The 20577-nt window shown below is 36.7% G+C and overlaps 1 protein-coding gene across 3 annotated transcripts in view; it reads right to left on the bottom strand.

Annotated features, from left to right (window-relative positions):
* TASOR (transcription activation suppressor) overlaps positions 1-20577 on the bottom strand; it is a 50227-nt gene that overhangs the window by 10641 nt on the left and 19009 nt on the right. For all 3 annotated transcript variants that reach the window (XM_007451759.1, XM_007451760.1, XM_007451758.1), the window contains exons 12-17: positions 10507-10579; positions 10344-10415; positions 8330-9031; positions 5751-6157; positions 4084-4225; positions 2774-2833 (exon numbers count right to left, since the gene is read on the bottom strand). In XM_007451759.1, the coding sequence (XP_007451821.1) occupies positions 2774-2833; positions 4084-4225; positions 5751-6157; positions 8330-9031; positions 10344-10415; positions 10507-10579 (1456 nt within the window). The remainder of the gene's footprint in view (positions 1-2773; positions 2834-4083; positions 4226-5750; positions 6158-8329; positions 9032-10343; positions 10416-10506; positions 10580-20577) is intronic.

Here is a 20577-nt window from a genome sequence, read left to right on the forward strand (position 1 = left end):
TTCCCTACAAATTCATATTATACAATTTTATCCTTTAAAAAAGTACTAATTTTTCTTAAATCTTAGCCAACATTCCCTAAAAATTGCTGTTGTAGTATATAAAATGTTACCTCTAGATCAGAAAGTCCACACATAGGTATAGTTTTCAAAACTATAGTACTTTTAAGATATAGTGAACTCCCTATTCAAGTCTGCACCCAGGTATAGCAGTGTAACCCCTCTCTACAAAAAATTCAGTTTTGATTTCCCCTACATTCACACTTTTCTAAAGGTTTAAACAGCCTAAGCAGCATTTAGATTATAACATTTTGCTACCAACCCCAGCGGTTACCATGAACCACTGCACCCATTAAGTACTGCAAAGGCACCTGTCAGCATGGTTACAGTAGGTCTGTAGGTCAAAGAAGAGAAGGGGAGCAAAATATCCAATGTACCAAGGTAAGAATTACAACTGTATGAAACTGATAAACCAGAAAATTCAACTTCCATAAAATAATTCAGGAATACTGAATGCGCTTCGTAAATCTGCAACATGGGGTTTAGCGCACATATGAAACGTCAGGATGAGTACATAAGAAATCTGTAACAGGGAACTCCCTGGCGGTCCAGTGGTTGGGACTTGGCGCTCTTACTGCTGGAGCTCAAGTTCAATCCCTGGTCAGGGAACTAAGATCCTGCAAGTTGTGCAGCATGGCCAAAAAAAAAAAAACCCAAAAAAACACCACCATGAAAAAAATAAAATCTGTAACAGAGGTTGATCAATGGGGTGAAACTAAGTGTCTGGCCTAGGGGTGGAAGACTTATTTTTTGAAGTTTTGTATTTCTTGAATTATGTACCATGTCAAGTATCTGACTTATTCACATAAAATGTCTTACTTGCATCTTGTAAAACAAATGAGTTGGGAAGGACCACGTGTAATTTTAAAACTTCTGAGTGGTTATTAAAAATACTTGAATACATTCTCCCAAATATTTCAGCTATAGTTGAGACCAATAAACTTTTTCCTAAATTTTTTTTTCTAAAAAAAATTTTTTTTTTTAAGTAACTGCACCACGGGGCATGCGGGATCTTAGTTCCCCAACCAGGGATCGAACCCGTGCCCCTTGCAGTGGAAGTGTGGAGTCTTAACCACTGGACCACCAGGGAAGTCTCCCAGTAAGCTTATTCCTGAAGGGCTATGGATAAAGGAAATGTTTTTAAGCTGAAATATAACTTAAATCAACATGGGAAATTTTCCATATTAAAAAACTCTAAACCAAATCCCTTTTGAAAATGCAAATGATCACCATCTAATTTTACTTTGTACAGATTTCCCCCATATAATTTTTATTAAGATGGACTTTATTATTTTTAAAATGTCTTCAATAAATGATTTAGAAGAAACACATGTCAATATCTATAATAATACATGTTTTCTACTAACTATCATTCAGGCATTGTGGTACTTGGACTTTTAAATGCAAGGGGAGTGGCGAGTTCTCAAAAAGTAGCATCACTTGGATTTGTATACTTTTAACCACAAAATATGAAGATGGTATGCCAAATAAAGACTGCAGATGCTGATGGAGCATTATGAAGCATAAACAAGATACCTGATTCTCCCAATGAGAAAGAATCACTGATAGAAGCAAAACTTACATGAATCTTAGACATATTGTTGTGTGAAGAGCCAAAACCAAAAGGACATATGTAGTAGGTTCCATCTATCTTAAATTCAAGAGTAGGTAAAAACTAATGTATAGCAAAAGAAGTCAGATTAGTGGTTACGGTTTGGGGCAGGGAGAATACTGACTGGGAGGATGCAGAAGAAGACCTGCTGGGCTACTGAAAATGTTCTACATCTTGATTTGGGTGGTGGTCACCTAAGTGTTTACATATGTAAGAATTCATCAAGCTGTCTACTAAAGATTTATGCACTTTCCTGTATGTCATATCAATATATCTGTTCTTCCCGCTTTTTTTTCAATCGTCTTTTCCTAGGAGGAGACAAAGATCATCTTGAAGAAAACTATTAACTCAAAGTTTTTTTTAATTCCCAAAAGAGAGGAATAACCATAAAGATCTACTAAAATTAGTCATTTAGCTTTTCTTCCGAATAAAAAAAAACAACACAAGATTTCTGAAAGAGTAAGACAAGATGAAATGGAAACAAAAAAGACACAGACCAAACTCCAAGCAAGAAGAATCTGCCTATGGCCATCTGCAGGGATGCTGAATTGACTTGAGTTTAGACAAAAGAGACTGTCTTCTAGGCACCTACTACAACGAGCTAATCAGTAATATCTATAAATGTTTCTGGAATCCAAAAGTTTCCTACTCTCTTAGACTATCTGCAGAAATTAGCTTTACAATTAGCAAAAGAAGAATTGAGTCAAAAAAATTCAAGATTAGGAATAATGTACCTAAATGATACATGGCCTCACCTCCTCGTATTTTTTAAATTTAAGAGAAACTCAAAGACTGCTTCTCATAAGATGTCCTGTAGAAATGGATTAAGAAAAATATTCTGGTCTTCCCAAGTTATCATATCAGACAGAATCTACCGTAGGTCAAAAAAATCTCTATGAATATTCAGTGACTCTCTTGAATACATTCTTTGTATAAGAATATTTGATATAAATCAATTAATGATTTAAATACAAATATGATATTGTCCAAATTTTCTGTAATTAACAGACTTAAACTGATGCCCTCCAGATAGAGGACCAGAACTGCAAGTAGCAATTCTGAAGAAGGGCACATTGGGAGGAAAAGCAAAGAGAGCCTTCTCACCTGGTGTTTGTTTCTCACCATGTTTCCCCAGCTGGTCTTCTGGGCTTCTTGCATTCCCTCCTGAGGGAAAGCATCCATTAGATTTGTAGACTCTCTTCAGGTACTGGTGACAACCTTTTAAAGCACCTTTCAGATAATCCCAAATGCTAACAAATTCAGGTATTCGCTCTTCTGTCTAAAATAATCCTGAAGGGTCATTAAGAAATGGGAAGTTGCTTCCCTTCCCATTCAGGTGATGATGGAATATCAACACCTAGATGTTGTGCCTTCAAATGGCTCTGAAACCAGCTATGAAGGTGTCTAAATGAGGAAGGTTAGGATAATCACCTTGTACAGACTACTCCCCTATTCTGTTTTTCCAACTCAAGCCAACTTCTCCAGGTCAGGAGTACCAGCTGCCGCTCTACGATCACTTCTAGGCCTCTTGCCCTCTCTGATAAGGTACTAAGTAGAGAATGGTGCTGAAGCCCATGGAAACTCATCAAGTTTTAGAAATTCTTTGCAGAGTCCTTGGAGGTCTCAGTAGCTTCTAGGTCACAAGCTAGAAAGTATATTTCAGTCGACTTTCTAGCAAAAACTGTTTGTTTTTCCTTTTTAAAGGTTAAATAAAGATCTAGGAATGGAAAAGATGTGCCCTGGAAATATTTCCCCAAATGCTTAGCTAACAAAGATGAATAAGAACTTGGAATATTAACAGTATCTGCATATGTGTGTATATGTGTTTGTACAGAGAAATTAGAATACTGCAAAATGATCTTTCAACATCTGCTAAACTATTCTTGCCTCATGGTTCAATAAGTTTTCTAGGGATATTTACATTTAATCATTTCAGGCCATTTTCTACAATGATCCAATTTCTCTCAAATTCTCCAATATTAAGAACTCAAATTTCTTTCAAATAGATGAACCTTAACATGACCACTTCTTAAGACGACAGCTTGTGAAGTTTAATAATTTGAGAAGACAGCATTTAATTGGCTGCCCAAAGACCCTCATTTCATCTCTGCAGCTACCTCACCTTATTAGAAACCCAATTTCTGACAACAATTTTCATTTGCAAGTTGCATGTTCAACTCCACAGGGAGAGTAAGGATATTCTAAATCCCTCCGTTTTTAATAGGCTCTTTTGCAGATACTGACCAAGAACAGCAACACTCAATGATGAATATCACATTGCTCAAAAATAAGATACTGAAGATGTCAGAGCCAAGCAAGACCCAAGAGTGGAATCTAGAAAAGACAAAACCCTTCAGGAAACTGGTCCCTAAGTAAAACCAAGCAAACCTAAGTCCCAGTATACTTGTTCTTACCTGTAATTGGAATCAGTTTCCAATGTATTTCAGTCTCTTCAACATTATTTGACTTAGATTGTCTACGGAATCCATGTTCAATGGGAACAGTGGGACACAAACTGCAATCTTCAAAATTACTCATGCTAATTAAATTTGGATCCTAAAAATTAGAGTACAGATTCAATACCTTTCTTTTTAATTAATTTTAATGTCAAGAAAAAACAACTATTTTTTCACAGCAAATTTACAAACTTCAACCTGAACATTACAAGCAAGTAAAATCAACATGGTGAAGTTATATACTCTAATCTCAAACTAGAACATAATTTTTTCTCTCAAAACGTAATTGGTTGATTTACAGCAGAGGTTGGTAAACTTTTTCAGTAAAGCACCCACTATTTTAGGCTTTGCAGGCCAGATACTCAGCTCTGCCATTGAAATGCAAAAGCAGCCATAAGTAATACCTAAATGAATGGGCATGACTGTGTTCCAATCAAATTTTAGTTACAAAAATAGGCAGTGGGCTGGGTTTGGTCCATGCCCCCATCAACACAATTCAGAGTTTTAAATATGTCAGGAAATGATAACAATATAGGTTAGTTTCTTAGAGTCTACCTTACACATGCCCCCAACTGAGATCCCTGTCTTCATCCTCCCCATAAAATAAATATCTCAAAACTACATGCAGAAAGCCTGGGGACATGCATATGACTTTAAAAAATTTTTTTTTTCTTTTGGCTGAGCCACGTAGCATACAGGATCTTAGTTCTCTGAGCAGGGATCAAACCCGTGCCCCCTGCAGTGGAAGCATAGAGTCTTAACCACTGGACAGCCAGGGAAGTCCCATGATGCATATGACTTTTACTCAAAGACAGGGAAGAGAAAATGGAAGAAAGTAAATTAGGAACAAGTTTTTAGGAACATGGTGCCATCCTGGTACAGTTCCCCAAGTGATGCAACCACTTCTTGGGAAGGGGGGAGCTGGGGAGATTAGGCTACTTCTCAGCTAGATATCAGTACTCTAAGCACATACCATAAACTGGATGCCCTGTCAAGCATGGCTGAGGGTTACCTCAGAGGTAATCCTAAAGGCCACTCATTTTCCATTGCATGAGAAATAGAAAGTATTTAGCCTTGTTTCTAACTGGTACACTGACTTTGGTCACCTCATCTGCCTCACCTATGGGTCCTGGTACTGCCAGCAGAAAGCCAGTGTTTTGATGACTCAATTTTATTATGAAATGATAGAGAATTAACTCCCAGTAAGCCATTCCTGACAAATAGATGGTCCAGCCTTCACTTTATCACAATGGTAATTTTCAGACTACATATAAAGCTTATGAGCAGGAAGGAAAACACTTCTGTGTTTATCTGTGTAACAAGGAATAACTTAGAAATACTATCCTGCACAGACACCATTACTGAAATGTGTATCATTTCTTTGTGAAAAGGAAAAACAAGCACATTCACATTCTCCCTTTTTTTGTTAATTCTTAAAAAAATTTTTTGGCTGTGCCATGCAGCATGTGGGATCATAGTTCCCTGACCAGGGATCGAACCCATGCCCCCTGCAGTGGAAGCACAGAGTCCTAACCACTGGGCCACCAGGGAATTCCCCCCACATCCTCCCTTTCATACACACATTCACAAAAGCAAACAAAGATAACCAACAGATATAGGCTTACTTCTTTCAAGTGTAGCTTATGGTCAGTGTCTACTTCACTGGTAGAAACAGCAACAGGATACTTTAAAGATGATGTATCAACTTCTAGCAGTGTGCTCTGAGTATCCTTAAAATGTGCACTTTCAATTTTTGCACAAGTAGGCTGTTCATATTCTTTCTTATCCAGGGTAGAGTTCAACTCATACTCATGCTTTTGCCTCATCTCTTCAAAGGCATCATCAGAGCTCAATCCTAAGGCCTTGTTGACTGTGTCTGTCAGGGATGCATCAGAATGACGTGCATTTGCTAGTGTTTCTGATAGCCAATTAAACAACCTATGGATGTCAGCAATGCTAGAGTTAGAGGTATCCTGCTGCTGCCGTCTCAAGTCAGCATCATGCCCAAGTGAGCCAACAGGCTGTGGAGACTCTGAAGGGAAAAGAGAAAGAGCCATCACTTAAAGTCTGGAAGGCAAGCATAAAAATAATAGACATATATACCTAAAAATTAATTATCGTATAACATTTATAGGCAGGAACTCAATCAAACCACCTGCTTAGAGTTTACAAGTATATCCATCCCTTACTTTCCAAATATGACTGGTTCTAAAATTTTGCACACAGGTCAAAATTCCCATTAAATGAAGGTTTATTTTCATAATTTGAAAATTCTATTAAAAATGAGCTCAAATATTATGTTGGTAATATGAATAATATATATAAATAACTGTACTGTAGTTACCTTAAAGTCTACCACCAAAATCCTAAAATCAGTGAGGTACTTGACAACAGAAAAAATACCTACACAACTATTTTGCAAAATGTTAGAGAAGGGTATGCAGATTACTCTTAAATCTTCTAAAAATATAAAAACAACAAAAACCCATGATTTTATCTGATTTTGATCTCTCCCATTCTGTACTTAAAATACTGGCTAACCTTTTCATAATCTAAGCTTTATCTTAAATGACTAGATTACTTAATTCGTAACAAAGCTGAGATATTAGAGATACAAAATCACCCCAAAGAAATCTACACCAATCTTGCACTAAGAACAAAAAGGACTATGAGAGAAAACATGTTAGACATGGCTCCAAGCAGGTATAAATCTGGGTTATCTGCACCACCAGTATATTTAAAAACTTGCAAAGGGAGGAGACATTCAGAAAGGCATGTGCTTTAATGCTGAAGGAGGGTAGAGCCAGGGTAGATAGATGTCAGGATTCCGATTTAGGTAGTGTACAGGTACCACAGGCAAAAAAAAACAAGTTATAAACAACAGGGTACATGCTGTATGATTCTAATTATATGAAATTATAGAGAAGGCAAAATAATCTATAGAGACAGAAAGCAGATCAGCGGTGGAATGGAATGAGATAAACTACAAAGAACAAGGCAACATTTGGGGGTAAAGAAAAATGTCCTATATATTGGAGTAGTGGTAACACAGCTATAAAAAACTAATCAGACTGTGCACTTAAAATGAGTACATTGTATATAATTCATACCTTAAAAAGTTGATGTTAAAGGCAGTAGGGGAGACAGAAGGCTACCTCTTAATGAGTGGGCTCACCACCAAATCAAGATCAGGATGTTTTAAGTTAGAATCTAACCTTTAAATCTCTACTTTCAGGATCAGAAATAAAGTGTGCAAAATGATAAGAAACAAACACAAGTGAGGAACACCTAGATATGCAACTCTGACTATCACTAGTTCTACTTTAACCTACCTACCCCTTTTCCCCTGCCCCATTTCTCCTTTGGTCTATTATAACCAGCATAGCTTTCCCACCATTTTAATTACTGATAAAGCCTGATTTCCACCCACAAATATTTTTTCACACATACAAATTTGCCAATTATCAGCTAAAATGGTGCCAACATTTAAGTACCTTGCCTATTATGTGTTCAGTGCTAGGAAATATAGCTGACTTTAGGAACAATGCTTGGAGCTAGTCAAGTGAGTTCAAACATGGATCAGTGAACTCATAACTCTAGGTAAAATTATTTAACTTGAGATGGCTTCCTTATCTGTAAAATAAGGATAATAATGTCTACTAATCAAGAACTAAATGAGTCCATACATGTAAAGCAGCTAGCACATAGGAAGCACTTAACTCTCAAGACACAGGTCAACAGTATTAGACAGTATGGATCACTAAGCACCGTCAGGTTCAGCACAGAGCAGAAATCCAGCATAAGCTAAAGGAGATGAAAACCATCAAGGAGGAGAACAGCCAGAAAGCTAAGGAGGGTTATGAACTGCAAAGATATGAGGCTTGAGAGAAATGAAAGATGCTTCAGGAAAAAAGAAAGAAGTAAAGGGCTGACCATGACATATTCTGAGAAAAGTGTCTTAACCAAGGAGAGTGGGAAACACGGCTACCCAGGCTGGACGTGGCCAATCTTTAACTAAGCCTTGAAAAACGAATACAGAAGCTGAGATTGGCAGCAAAAGTTCCTTTATAAAAACAGGGGACTGCCTAGATTGACTCTCAGGCTATAATTAGCAAACACTTGTATGAGGAGAAAGGACAGAATTACTTTACTATGTTTTTGGTTGTTACTTTTATACTATATAAAAACAATTCTGATATTTTACCTTCATACAGATGGCAATTTTCAGATAAATTACTGGTTTTGGCGAACTTTCTCATATTTTCAGGTAGATCCTCAAGCTTCCTCTTCAAGACAGTTTTGCTTCTCATATCTTCTTTGTCTGAGTCCCCACCCACATTTTTTTTCCTACACTGAATTAAATTAATCAATTCTTTGACTCTATCCTTATCATAATCCAAAGAGTGAGATGACTTCTGCTTTCCAGGTGTAATAGTTTCACCCCTTGAGTTATTTCGTTTTCCGAATTTCATTTTTGTACCATTCATTTCTTCTTCTTGGCCTTCATAATCTGAAAGTGGACTAAACTGTTGAAGTTTTCTATTTTCTTCAAATAGCTCTTTTAATTTATAAATAGGTAACTGATACATTTCAGGCCGAAAAATATAGGTATGCAAACAATTATCAATATGGGATTTATTTTTTGGAGCTGAATATAAAAATTTTTTATCATCTAATCGTGAATCATATGGAAACATGATAAACTCTCGTTTACCTGAACCAAAACCTCGCTTAAAAAATTCACTTACATACTTTTCAACAACAGAATGAAAATTTATAGTATTTATATTTTTGAATTCCTTTCGACACTGAATCAAAGCAAACTGTAAAAACTGAGTTATTTTTAATACATCTGGTATGCTCTCACGTCTCTCCTGTGGTGCTGCACTGGTTGAACCTTTCTGTGCTGTAAACAAACAAAAAAGCAAACCATGTTAGCAATCAAGAAATTAGTCAAGTACAGATCTACATATTGTCAAAGCAATGTAACAACATCCATACATTAATGGTGGACCAAACCAGTATGTACCCTAATATATATATGTTATGTAGGGATATATGAATAGCATGCTTCTAAGCCCAGGAGCCTAAAATGGGCCAATAAGAAATTAAAACATGAAAACTGCAGAACATATTTTTAAAGGGAAAAACACCTGCCCGTTGAAGATCTTCTTCATGTCCCTAGGCATCAACTGGTGGCAAGCAAAATGTAAGGAGAAATAAAGACCTGAGGCTCCCAGCAGGACCGTCCAGCAAACGACAGTAATGTCACTCCTTCCTGTTGTAACAACTTTATCTCTCTCTCTCTATCCCCACCCATAAGCAGATATGTAGGCACTGAATGGCTACCACTGAGAATCTCATTTTTTTTTGGCCGTGCCACACTGCTTGAGGGATCTTAGTTCCCCCGAGCAGGGACTGAACCTGAGCCCTTGAAACTGAAAGCATGGAATCCTAACCACTGGACCACCAGGGAATTACCGAGAATTTCATTTTTAACCTAACAGTGAGAACTTTACCTTAAGACAGCATTAAAGTTCATTCTTAGAAATGGTGAATAGAAATGGTGTTCTCTAAAACAGTATGAAAATTCTTATTAATTGTGAATGGCCTAATATCTAACCTAGCACATGATGCACTTACAGTCGCTAAAATGTGAATGCAAAAATGAACTAAGCTGGGCTTCCCTGGTGGCGCAGTGGTTGAGAGTCCGCCTGCCGATGCAGGGGATGCGGGTTCGTGCCCTGGTCTGGGAAGATCCCACATGCCGCGGAGCGGCTGGGCCCGTGAGCCATGGCCGCTGAGCCTGCGCGTCCGGAGCCTGTGCTCCGCAACGGGAGAGGCCACAACAGTGAGAGGCCCGCATACCGCCAAAAAAAACCAAAAAAACAAAAAAACAAAAAACAAAAAACAAAAATGAACTAAGCTAAAAAAAAAAACATATAATAATAGAAACCCTGAAAACCTAAGCTATAGTATTGTAACAATTACAATCAACATTTACTTAGTGAAAACACTGACAAAAACCAAGATAATTTTTCATAGTTAAAAAAACAAGTCATATAATTTGTGTTTTATATTGCTAACACCTCTTAATACCCCCATTATCTCCCAAAACATGACGTAAGAAAGACAAAATGCTTAGTGAGTTATCTGGAAATTTTCAATAAAATGTCGGTATCTATATGTAACTGGATTTAGATATTCAAAGAACTTACAAGTAACTATGCCTCTAGGTTCTTGAAATAGAAACAAAGCATGTAAGACTCGAGACTTAGCAGTATGATGTTCTAAAAAAAAAAAGTGAAATTCATTAGCAATATATTTTAACTTTTAAAAAGTTAAAGGAGAATTATAAAAATTAAAGAGAAGATCACCTACCATATGGAGAAACCATTTGACAAGGAGAGAGAAGAAAAAGGTATCCTCGGTCTCCCAAAGGTTTAACAAGAACCTACATTTTTGGAAGAGGGAAGAAATTGAATCTGCATTATTATTCACCATAATCATAGCAGTTTCATAGCAGTTCATAGCATAGCAGAATCATAGCAGTTTCTACTAATTATAAGGAAAGCAAAAAGTTTTTGATCATCTTTTTAGGAAAAGTACTGCTAAGTGAATTAGCTAAAAAACTCTTTCCACCAACCCTCTGCTCATTAACAGGATTCCCAATCAATTAAGAATGCCTTAGTTTTCATAATTTTAACGAGAAAATATTACTGAAAGAATTCTCCTATTAAATCAACTTGTTGATTTTTCCTTGAAGCTAAAATACAAGAACCAAACAAAAACTTCAAATATTTTCCTCAGCAATTCAAAAGACATGTTTTTAATTGCCAAGGTGGTGTGCTGGATGTTGGAGATACAAAACAAGTATGACACAAATGCTACCTTTCAAGAGTTCAGGCTAATCTCAAATGAAATGTGTTGCTGTAATCTAATTCTTCACATATTTAATGAACATCTTTCACACGTAAGGCAATTTGCCTTACCAGAGATAACGTGAAAGACAAGCAGCACAAGATCCTTTGATCTTGTTATAACTGGCTGGAGAAAGTAACACAAGAAATATCCATAATTAGATAAGACAGGAAAGGTCTTAAAGAGATTTACAAAGCAACAGAAAGGAAAAAATACAGTTAGTCTATGGTTGGAAAACATATTGAGAGTATATGGGAGGTGGATTTTGAAGGACGGCTACATTGCCAAGAGCCTAAAGTTGTGGGAAAGACATTTCAATAGAGGCAACGTCATGAACAAAGGGCAGAGTTATAACATAATGGACAGTTTGCAGGCATCAGAGTACTTACAACTGGCCAAGGGTGAGGAGAGACTAGGAGAAACATGTAAGACAAGTCTAGAAAGAAAGATCATGGGCTAGATTGTAAAAAGACAAAAAAGCCAGGTTAGCCAGAAATGCCCTCGAGAGAATACCCTTTTGAGCTGAAGTGTTTCCCTAAAAAAAACCCAAAGAAACTTGATAGCACTGGAGGAGGAAAGAGAACAATGTAATGCAAAGAACTCAGTTCACAGACTACTGCAATAGTTCACAATATTTTTTGGATTAAAGAAAGGGCAAGTAAAGGAAGAACTGAGTATGGCAGCTAAACACAAAAGGATATCTGGATTCTGAAAGAAAACTTGTGCTACCTAAATTCCTTTTAAACAATTCCAGTAAACAAAGTGTGTAAGAACCAATAATTTAAAGGACTAAAGTGACTACGCTACCAATTTACACTTAATAAAAACATTGTTTGAACACCCAAAAGTAAGGTGGACAATGTATCTGCAACATTTTTGTTTCAGACTCAAACCCTTTTATCCAAAATGTTTTATATATCATATCTCTTCTAACATTTTGCCCAACTCTTGATTTGTCAGAACAGAAAGTTGGGAGACATGAGTAAGAGCTTCATGTTTTGTGGTTGCTCAGAAAAGAAACAATTAGATTATTTTAACTTCTCACCCACTCCAAATACCAGATTTTTTAACCTGACTGGCTTAGTGGCCTAAAGACCCTAGTGCGCTAAGGGGACTCAGTGTCCCCAGAGACTCCTGGAACGCAGGGAATCTATACCCAGAAACAACACTCAGGCAGACAGAAGCCCTAGCAGTAATATCTGTGGCTTTAAGCCAAAGAAACACTTTCAACCCTGTATAATAGGAAACACCTGTGAACTCTGTACTGATGCCTCTATTTATTACACCTTACTGTTTCCTTCTCCCTCAGAAAACAATACTAACCCAGTCTGTGGATTTATATTACTTGATTCTACTATTTTGGCTTTGCAGATAACATTACAGGTAATATGGTATGAAAACAAAAAGTATTTTTAAAAATATAAAATATTAAGCTCACAATCTTAAATTACCAAGCTTCAGAGAAAATAAGCTACCCTAAGAGAGATTCAGCAAAAACAATAGATTCAAATACCCAAGGGCTGCAGATTGGAATCAAAAGATGCAATATATAAAACAGGTATGAAATGTTTAAAGAAATAATATGGCAGAACTGAAAACATGTTCACACAGAAACCGTCATACAAATATTCACAGTAGGAATATTCTTAATAGCCAAAGAGTGGAAACAACTGATGAATGGCAAACAAAATGTGACATTATCCATACAGTGAAATAATAGAAATGAAGTATTAAAACATATGCTACAACAAGGATGAACCTTAAAAGTATTATGCTAAGTGAAAGAAGGCACTAAAGGCTACATAGTGCAGGATTCCACTTATATAAAATGTCCACTATAGACCAATCCATAAGACAGAAGTAGATAAGTGGTTGCCAGGAACTGAGAGGACGAAGGAATGTGAAGTGAATGCTTAGTGAGTATGAGGTTTCTTTCTGGGGTGATGAAAATATTCTGGAATAAGATAAGTGGTAATGGTTGCACAACATTGTAAATCTAGTAAAATTCACAGAATTGTACTTTAAAACGGCTAAAATGGTGATGCAATTAAAAAAAATAGCAAGGAACATCAGAATATAATCTCTACCTCCTAGAACAGTCCCTGGCACACAATAGGTAATCAATAAGTCTTTCTGAAAGAATTAACAAGAATCTGTTTTTTTTTAAAAAAAAGGCAGATCTCAAAAAGAACCAAATATAGCTTTCAGAAATTAAAAATATTTTCTGTGAAATCAAAAATCAACAGCAAATTGACACAACTAAAGACAGAATTTGTAATCTAGAAGATAGCTATGATGAAATTACTCAGAATGCAGTACAAAGGAATAAGACAGAAAACACAAGAGAGGTTAACAGACACTGAGAACAGCATGATGCTTCAGAGTCCTAGAAAGGCAGTCAAAAAAGAGTGAAAACGTATAATCACAGAGATGACTAACAATACTCCAGAAAAAAAGCTATAAATCCACAAATATGAAGACAATATATACCAAGCTAGATAAATAAGAAATCTACACCTAGATATATTTAATGTAACTGCAAAACACCAAAGAAAAAGAAAAAACTGAAAAAGCAACCAGAAAAAAAAAAAAAGATGATCTACAAAGAAAACATCACTAAGAGTGGACCTCTCAACAAAAACAGAAGCCAAAAGATATCACAGTAAATACAGTCAAAGTGGTAAGAGATAATAGCTGTCAACCCAGAATTATGTCCCCAGGATTTAACATAAAAAAACACATTTTTCTCAAATATAGAGGGGGTATGTACAAAAACTGACCAGTTTTTTTTTTAATCCCAATAAATTTCAAATAATTACCTGCTCTGATTTCAATAGAATTAAATTAGAAGAAGAAAAAAGTATTCTCATACATTTGGAAATTTGAAAATATACCTGTACATCATATGACAAAGTGGAAATCACAATGGAAACTAAAAAATACTTAGAACTGCATGATAATGAAAATACTACATATTAAAGTATGTAGGGCTTCCCTGGTGGCGCAGTGGTTGAGAGTCCGCCTGCCGATGCAGGGGACATGGGTTTGTGCCCTGGTCCGGGAAGATCCCACATGCCATGGAGCGGCTGGGCCCGTGAGCCATGGCCACTGAGCCTGCGCGTCCGAAGCCTGTGCTCCACAACGGGAGAGGCCACAACAGTGAGAGGCCCGCGTACCGCAAAACAAACAAACAAACAAACAAAACATGTAGAATGTAGCTAAAGTAGTACTTAGAACTCAAGTTCACTGCCCATTTTTCTAACATAGTAAGTCAGAAACAGCTAAATAACACCGCCCCCCAAGTAGACTAAAACTGACAGCTGAAATTAATAAAACAGGAAAACAAAGGATCAAAACCAAAATTTGGTTCTTAAGATGAATAAAATCAAGAAACCTCCGGTGAAAAGTACTAGTAAGAGACAGCCTAATGAAAATACTACTTGCAAAAATACTCACAGCAGCTATTAAAAAAACTATAAAAGTAATTCTAGCTCAATAAATTTAAAAACATAGAAGAAATGGACAATTTCCTAAAGAAACAAAAAAACCCATAATATATCCAAACTGACCTGAGAAGAAACAGAAAACCTGAGTTTTCTATTAAAAAATTTGAATCATAAACCCATAAACATTTTAAAGACAGTTTTGCAGCTAAGTGCTACCCAACATACAAAGAATAGATTTCTTTCATCATATATACATCCATCTTTTGTAAAATGAGGAAACACCACTTACAATTCTGGGAAGCTAGTATAACCTTGCCATAAAAACTAGATAAGGACAATATGAGAAAGAAAAAATTGTAGGTCGATCTCACTCATCATCACAGATACAAAATTCCTAAACAAAACATTCACACAACAAATCAAGTATTTTTTAAAAATGGGGGAAGGTATTCTAAAGCCAGAAGGACAGGAATAGTTTAATACTGAAAAAAGATAAATATAATTCATCTTATTAAGTTTACAGGATAAATACTATGCATGATGATAAATTTTATGTGTCAACTTCACTGGGCCACAGGGTGTCCAGATATTTGGCCAAACTTCATTTTGGATGTTTCTGCAGGTATTTTTGGATGAGTTAAATATATATACATGTGGATAGACAGAGTAAAGCAGGTTGCCTTCTCCAATGTGGGTGAGTCTTATCAGTTGAAGGTCTGATTAGAACAAAAGGCTGACCCTCCCTGGAGTAAAGGGAAATTCTTCCTGCCTGCCTGCCTTTGAGCTGGGACACTGGTTTTTCTCCTGCATTTGAACTCTAAGTGAAATATCAGCTCTTCCTGGCCTCAAGCCCGCCAGACTTCATCAGGAGACATCAGGTCTCCTGGTCCTGAGACACCTGGATTCAGACTGGAGCTATGCCATCAGGTATCCTGGGTCCCCAGCTTGCCAACTGCAAATCTTGGGACTTTTCAGCCTCCATAACTATGCAAGGCAATTCTTTATAATAGATTTCTTTCTATATGTATACAGCTGACCCCTGAACAATGTGGGCGTTAGGAACCCCCACGCAGCTGAAAATCTATAACTTTACAGTCAGCCCACCATATCTATGGTTCTGCATCTGCAGATCCAACCAACCACGGATCATGTAGTACCGTAGTACATATATACTGAAAAAAATTTGCATACAAATGGACCTGCACAAACCAATGCTGTTAAAGTATCAACTGCATATCCAACTGGTTCTGTTCCTCTGATGAAACCTGACTAATACACCATGTAACCATCTCAATAAATACAAAAAGAATTCAATAAAATTCAAAACCCATTCATGGTTAAAAAATAAAGAAGGAAAAAATTTAAACTGATAAAGATTAATTATGAAAAACCTAAAGCAAACTTCTTACCTAGTACAAACTTCCTACTAATGGTTAATGTTATAAGTGTTCTTTTGAAGATCAAGAACACAAGAATGGGACCTCCCTGGTGGCGAAGTGGTTAAGAATCCACCTGCCAATGCAGGGGACATGGGTTCAAGCCCTGGTCCGGGAAGATCCCACATGCCACGGAGCAACTAAGCCCATGCGCCACAACTACTGAGCCTACGCTCTAGAGCCCGTGTTCCTAGAGCCCGTGCTCTGCAACAAGAGAAGCCACTGCAGTGAGAAGCCTGCGCACCACAACAAAGAGTAGCCCCCGCTCGCCGCAACTAGAGAAAGCCCACGTGCAGCAACGAAGACCCAACGCAGCCAAAAATATATAAATAAATAAATTTATATATTAAAAAAAGACAAGAACGCCTACAATCACCACTTTTATTCAACATCATACTAGAGATCCTAGATTAGAGGAAAAAACAAAACAATGTTGCTCCCAGATAATGAGATCTATATAGTAATCCCAAATAACATACAAAACTGAATTATTCAAATTTCATATACTGATCTGACATAAAATCAATATGTAAATATCAATTACATTTCTATATACACAACAAACAGAAAATGCACTGAAATGGAAAATACTGTTTACAACAAAAAATAAATAAATAACTAAGATGTCTGGGGATAAAACTAACAAAAAATGAGCAAGACTTGTATCCAGAAAATTTTAAAACTCTGTTAAAAGAATACCCTAAAGGAGTAAAGAGATAATCTTGTTCATGGATAAGACAGTATCGAATTTGATCTACAGATTTGATACAATTCCAATTTTAAAATTCCAATAGGGTTTTTTTGTGGGGGAGGGGAGTAAGGAGCTAACAAGCTGATCCTAAAATTTTTTTGAAAAAATCAAGAAGATTCTTAAATTTGGGGTGGTGGGGGGAAGCTAAATCTCAAATAGTGGAACACTCCAAAAAGGATGAAAAAAGTGGGGCGATTTGCCCTACCTGGTATCAAGACTTAGTGGAGAAAGGATGGACTATTCAGTAAATGGTTCAGGAACAACTTGTTATTCATATTGGGGGAAAAAATGAAGTTGGATTCCTGTATTGTATCAAACAAAAATAAAAAACAAAATAATACACATACATATATTTTTTAAAAACTTAACTGCCAAAGGCAAAACCATAACATATTCAAAAGAAAATACAGGGCAGTATGTATAAGACCTAGGGGCAAGGAAAGATTTCTTAAGTTTAAGTCACAAACAGTACTTAACATTCAGGCAGACAAATTCAATTACATTAGAGTTATGAACATGTATTCTTCAAAAAACACTATGAATACAGTAGAAAGCCAAGTGTAAATTATGGAAAAACAATTGTAGCACACAGCTGAGTATTAGTTCCCAAAATATACATGAAGATCCTCAAATTAGTAAGAAAACACAAGCCACTCTAATGGAATATAATTTGCAAAGATACGGAATCACTATGCTGTACACCTGAGAGTAACACAATATTGTAAATCAACCATACTTCAAAGCAAAAAAAAAAACCACAAGCCACTCAAAAGGGAAAATAGGTAGGCAGCTGAACATTAAAAGATATAAGTTTACGAAAGGATGATCAACTCATCATATTTCAGGAAAGACAAGCTAAAATCACAATAAGATACTATTTTATACCCACCAGATAGGCAAGATTTTGCCAAAGTCTGACTATACCAAGTAATTATGAGTATGTGAATTAACGGGAACTTGCTGGTACTGAGGGTATAAATTGGTACAACCACTTGAAATAAAATGCATTATTTTGTAAGGCCAGTAATACATTATGATTCAGTAATTCTACTTACAGATAATAAATCTAATATACTAGATCTATACTTGAGAGAAAATTATCTTGTATATGTGCATCAGGAGAGACTCAAAATGTTCACAGCAGAGACAATATTCAAATTTAGGGACATTTCTCTTATACTTTTTCTTATACTAAAGTTAGCTTTAAGAATTCATTTGACTTCACTTTGTTATATACCTGAAACTAACACAACATTGTAAATCAACTATACTCCAACAAAAATTTAAAAAAGAAAAGTTAATTTGACTAACAACCAACCGAAAGAGAGTTCAGTATTTTACTTATTTTATAAATACCCCTGTGGGAAAATACCACTTCCCTGAATTCTGTGTTCCTGCAAAAAGCCCTAGCCTTCTGACATGCAGAAACGTATATGATATAAAGTTAGGAAATGTCTGTTTACATTTCCCCCAGAAATATTTCACTCTTCACATACCTTAAGAATTATATCTATAGCCAATTACCTAGTTAATTGCTCTATCTAAAAGGATAGTTAAATTTCTTATCTCCCTGAAAGTGCCAAGTGAGTACACAAAAGGTTACAGTACAGATTAGGTTCCTAGGTTAACTCCCACAATTCCAGAAGACTGGAGATCTATCTCCCTAGGTATTACATTTCAAGGAAGAATAAATGGGTCACAGGAACTTGGAGATGTCTTTAGGTCCAAGAGGGCTAACTGGCTCCTGAAGAGATTTCATTTATTCATCAAAGGGTTGGAGTTAATATTCATTACATTTTCAAGGATATCTTTTTCCAGAAGGGCAGGGAGATAGATGCCTCCTTCCCTTCATGAGCAAAGAAAAATCATTTTCCTCACCCCTTGCCTACTGAGTGTCCAACTACTTGCATAGGATAACTGACCTGAGTCTTGATGCACTGCCCTAAGGGTCAGAAATAGGGCAAAAGGGAGCCAACACATTCATTACTTACTGTGAGGTACTGACTAAGTCTCTCTCTGATCCAGAACATCTCCTGTGCGTATTCAGGATAAAATTATTAAGAACCCAACAGTCCCCAATGCACCTCCCATTATGATGACAACTACGAAGAAAGTAGCTATAGTTAGAATAATTCCCAGTGGGGTTTGCAGGAAAGGGGGCAGCCACACAAAGTACGTCAGTTCGTTAGATTCATGTAGTGTATCCTTGTGGAATGCCTGTGCCCTCTAAGATCTAGGATCTTACTTTACTTCTTGATTCTGGGAAGACCCAGTCCTCCACAAACCTAATATAACACTTGCTCAGGTGAAAAACAAAATGCCAGTATCCTTCCTATACTGATTCTCACTATTAGGCACTCAACAGATACTGTACTTTTCTGATAAACTCCTCACTGTCCAGACCCACAATACTCATTCTCTGAAATTCAAGAACTGAACAGATTTGGATAACTCAATATCCCACCATATCCAAACCTACTACCTAAACTTTCACTTTATGAACTCAGGAACTGAATAGATTTTGGTCATGAGGAATACTTGTATCACAGACAAATTTTGGGAGGAAAACAAGAAACGCAAATATAAATATAAAAGTATGTTCACATGTAGGTGAATGTGCATGTGTGTGTGTTCTAAGATGCCTACCTAAAGATTTCTAGCTGGTCTCAAAAAGTTATTGCTAGGTGTCCATCAATTCACAAGTGTACAAACTCTGCCTATGAGTTTTGTATATAATTTGACCTTCCATCTAAATATAAACGACGGATTGGTTAAGCAAATATATACACATACAACAAAATTCTACGTAGCCATCTATGAAGTTGCAGTTTCTGAAAATCACTGATACAACTATCTGTGTGACTACCTGGAAACCGAGGCTCAACAAAATGAGGAGTAAAAAGAAGTCAACAGATGAAAATTTGTGGGCTTCCCTGGTGGTGCAGTGGTTGAGAGTCCACCTGCCAATGCAGGAGATATGGGTTCCTGCCCTGGTCCGGGAAGATCCCACATGCCGTGGAGCGGCTGGGCCCGTGAGCCGTGGCCGCTGAGCCTGCGCATCCGGAGCCTGGGCTCCGCAACGGGAGAGGCCACAACAATGAGAGGCCCGCATACCGCAAAAAAAAAAAAACAACTTGTATTAAATGGCATACTTGTGCAAAAAACTTCTCTCCCTCTCTACTGGAATGTCCCATCAACATTTAAACATGAGCTCACCTACCTCATGTTAACAGAAACCTTGGAATAGCCACTCTCCTCTGCAATCACCTCCTCTCCTTCAGCTAAATTATACATATTAGCATCACGTATTCATTTTCCATTCATTCCTGAATCCATCACAATCTCCTGCCTGACCTAGTAATCCCTCTACCCAAACTCGATATACTCAATACCTACTAAATTATATACTACCTAGTAAATATCTCTTAAATCAGTCTTTTTCTTTTCTCATCCAACCTACCATTACCCTCTAAATGTAATAGTTTCCTGTATCATCTCCCCCCTTCAATTCACTCTCTACAGAGTAACCAAGATAAATTTTCAAAACACAGATTTGATCACATTGCATACACGATTAAAACCTCATCCCACTCTTTAAAACCCACTGCTATAGGATCAAGTCCAAATGTCCAAACATTTGAGCACTGCCTGAATGACACTGCAGAATACAGCCCCCTACACACTTTTCTAGCCTCATGTTCTACCACTTTCCCCCAACTACTCTAGTGTTTTTATCCTTTCAACCTCACCAAGCGCCTTGTTCTTTTTGAATCTTCAAATATGTCACTGTCTCTACTGGAACAAAGCACATCTGAGTAACTCCATTTATCACATAGTCCAGGAAAAGTCTCTTGCCTCATTCTTTTTTTTTTTTTTTTTTTTTTTTTTTTGGGTTTGG

The sequence above is a fragment of the Lipotes vexillifer genome, unplaced genomic scaffold (genome assembly GCF_000442215.2).
Source record: "Lipotes vexillifer unplaced genomic scaffold, Lipotes_vexillifer_v1.1 scaffold521, whole genome shotgun sequence".
NCBI classification, from domain to species: Eukaryota; Metazoa; Chordata; class Mammalia; order Artiodactyla; family Lipotidae; genus Lipotes; species Lipotes vexillifer.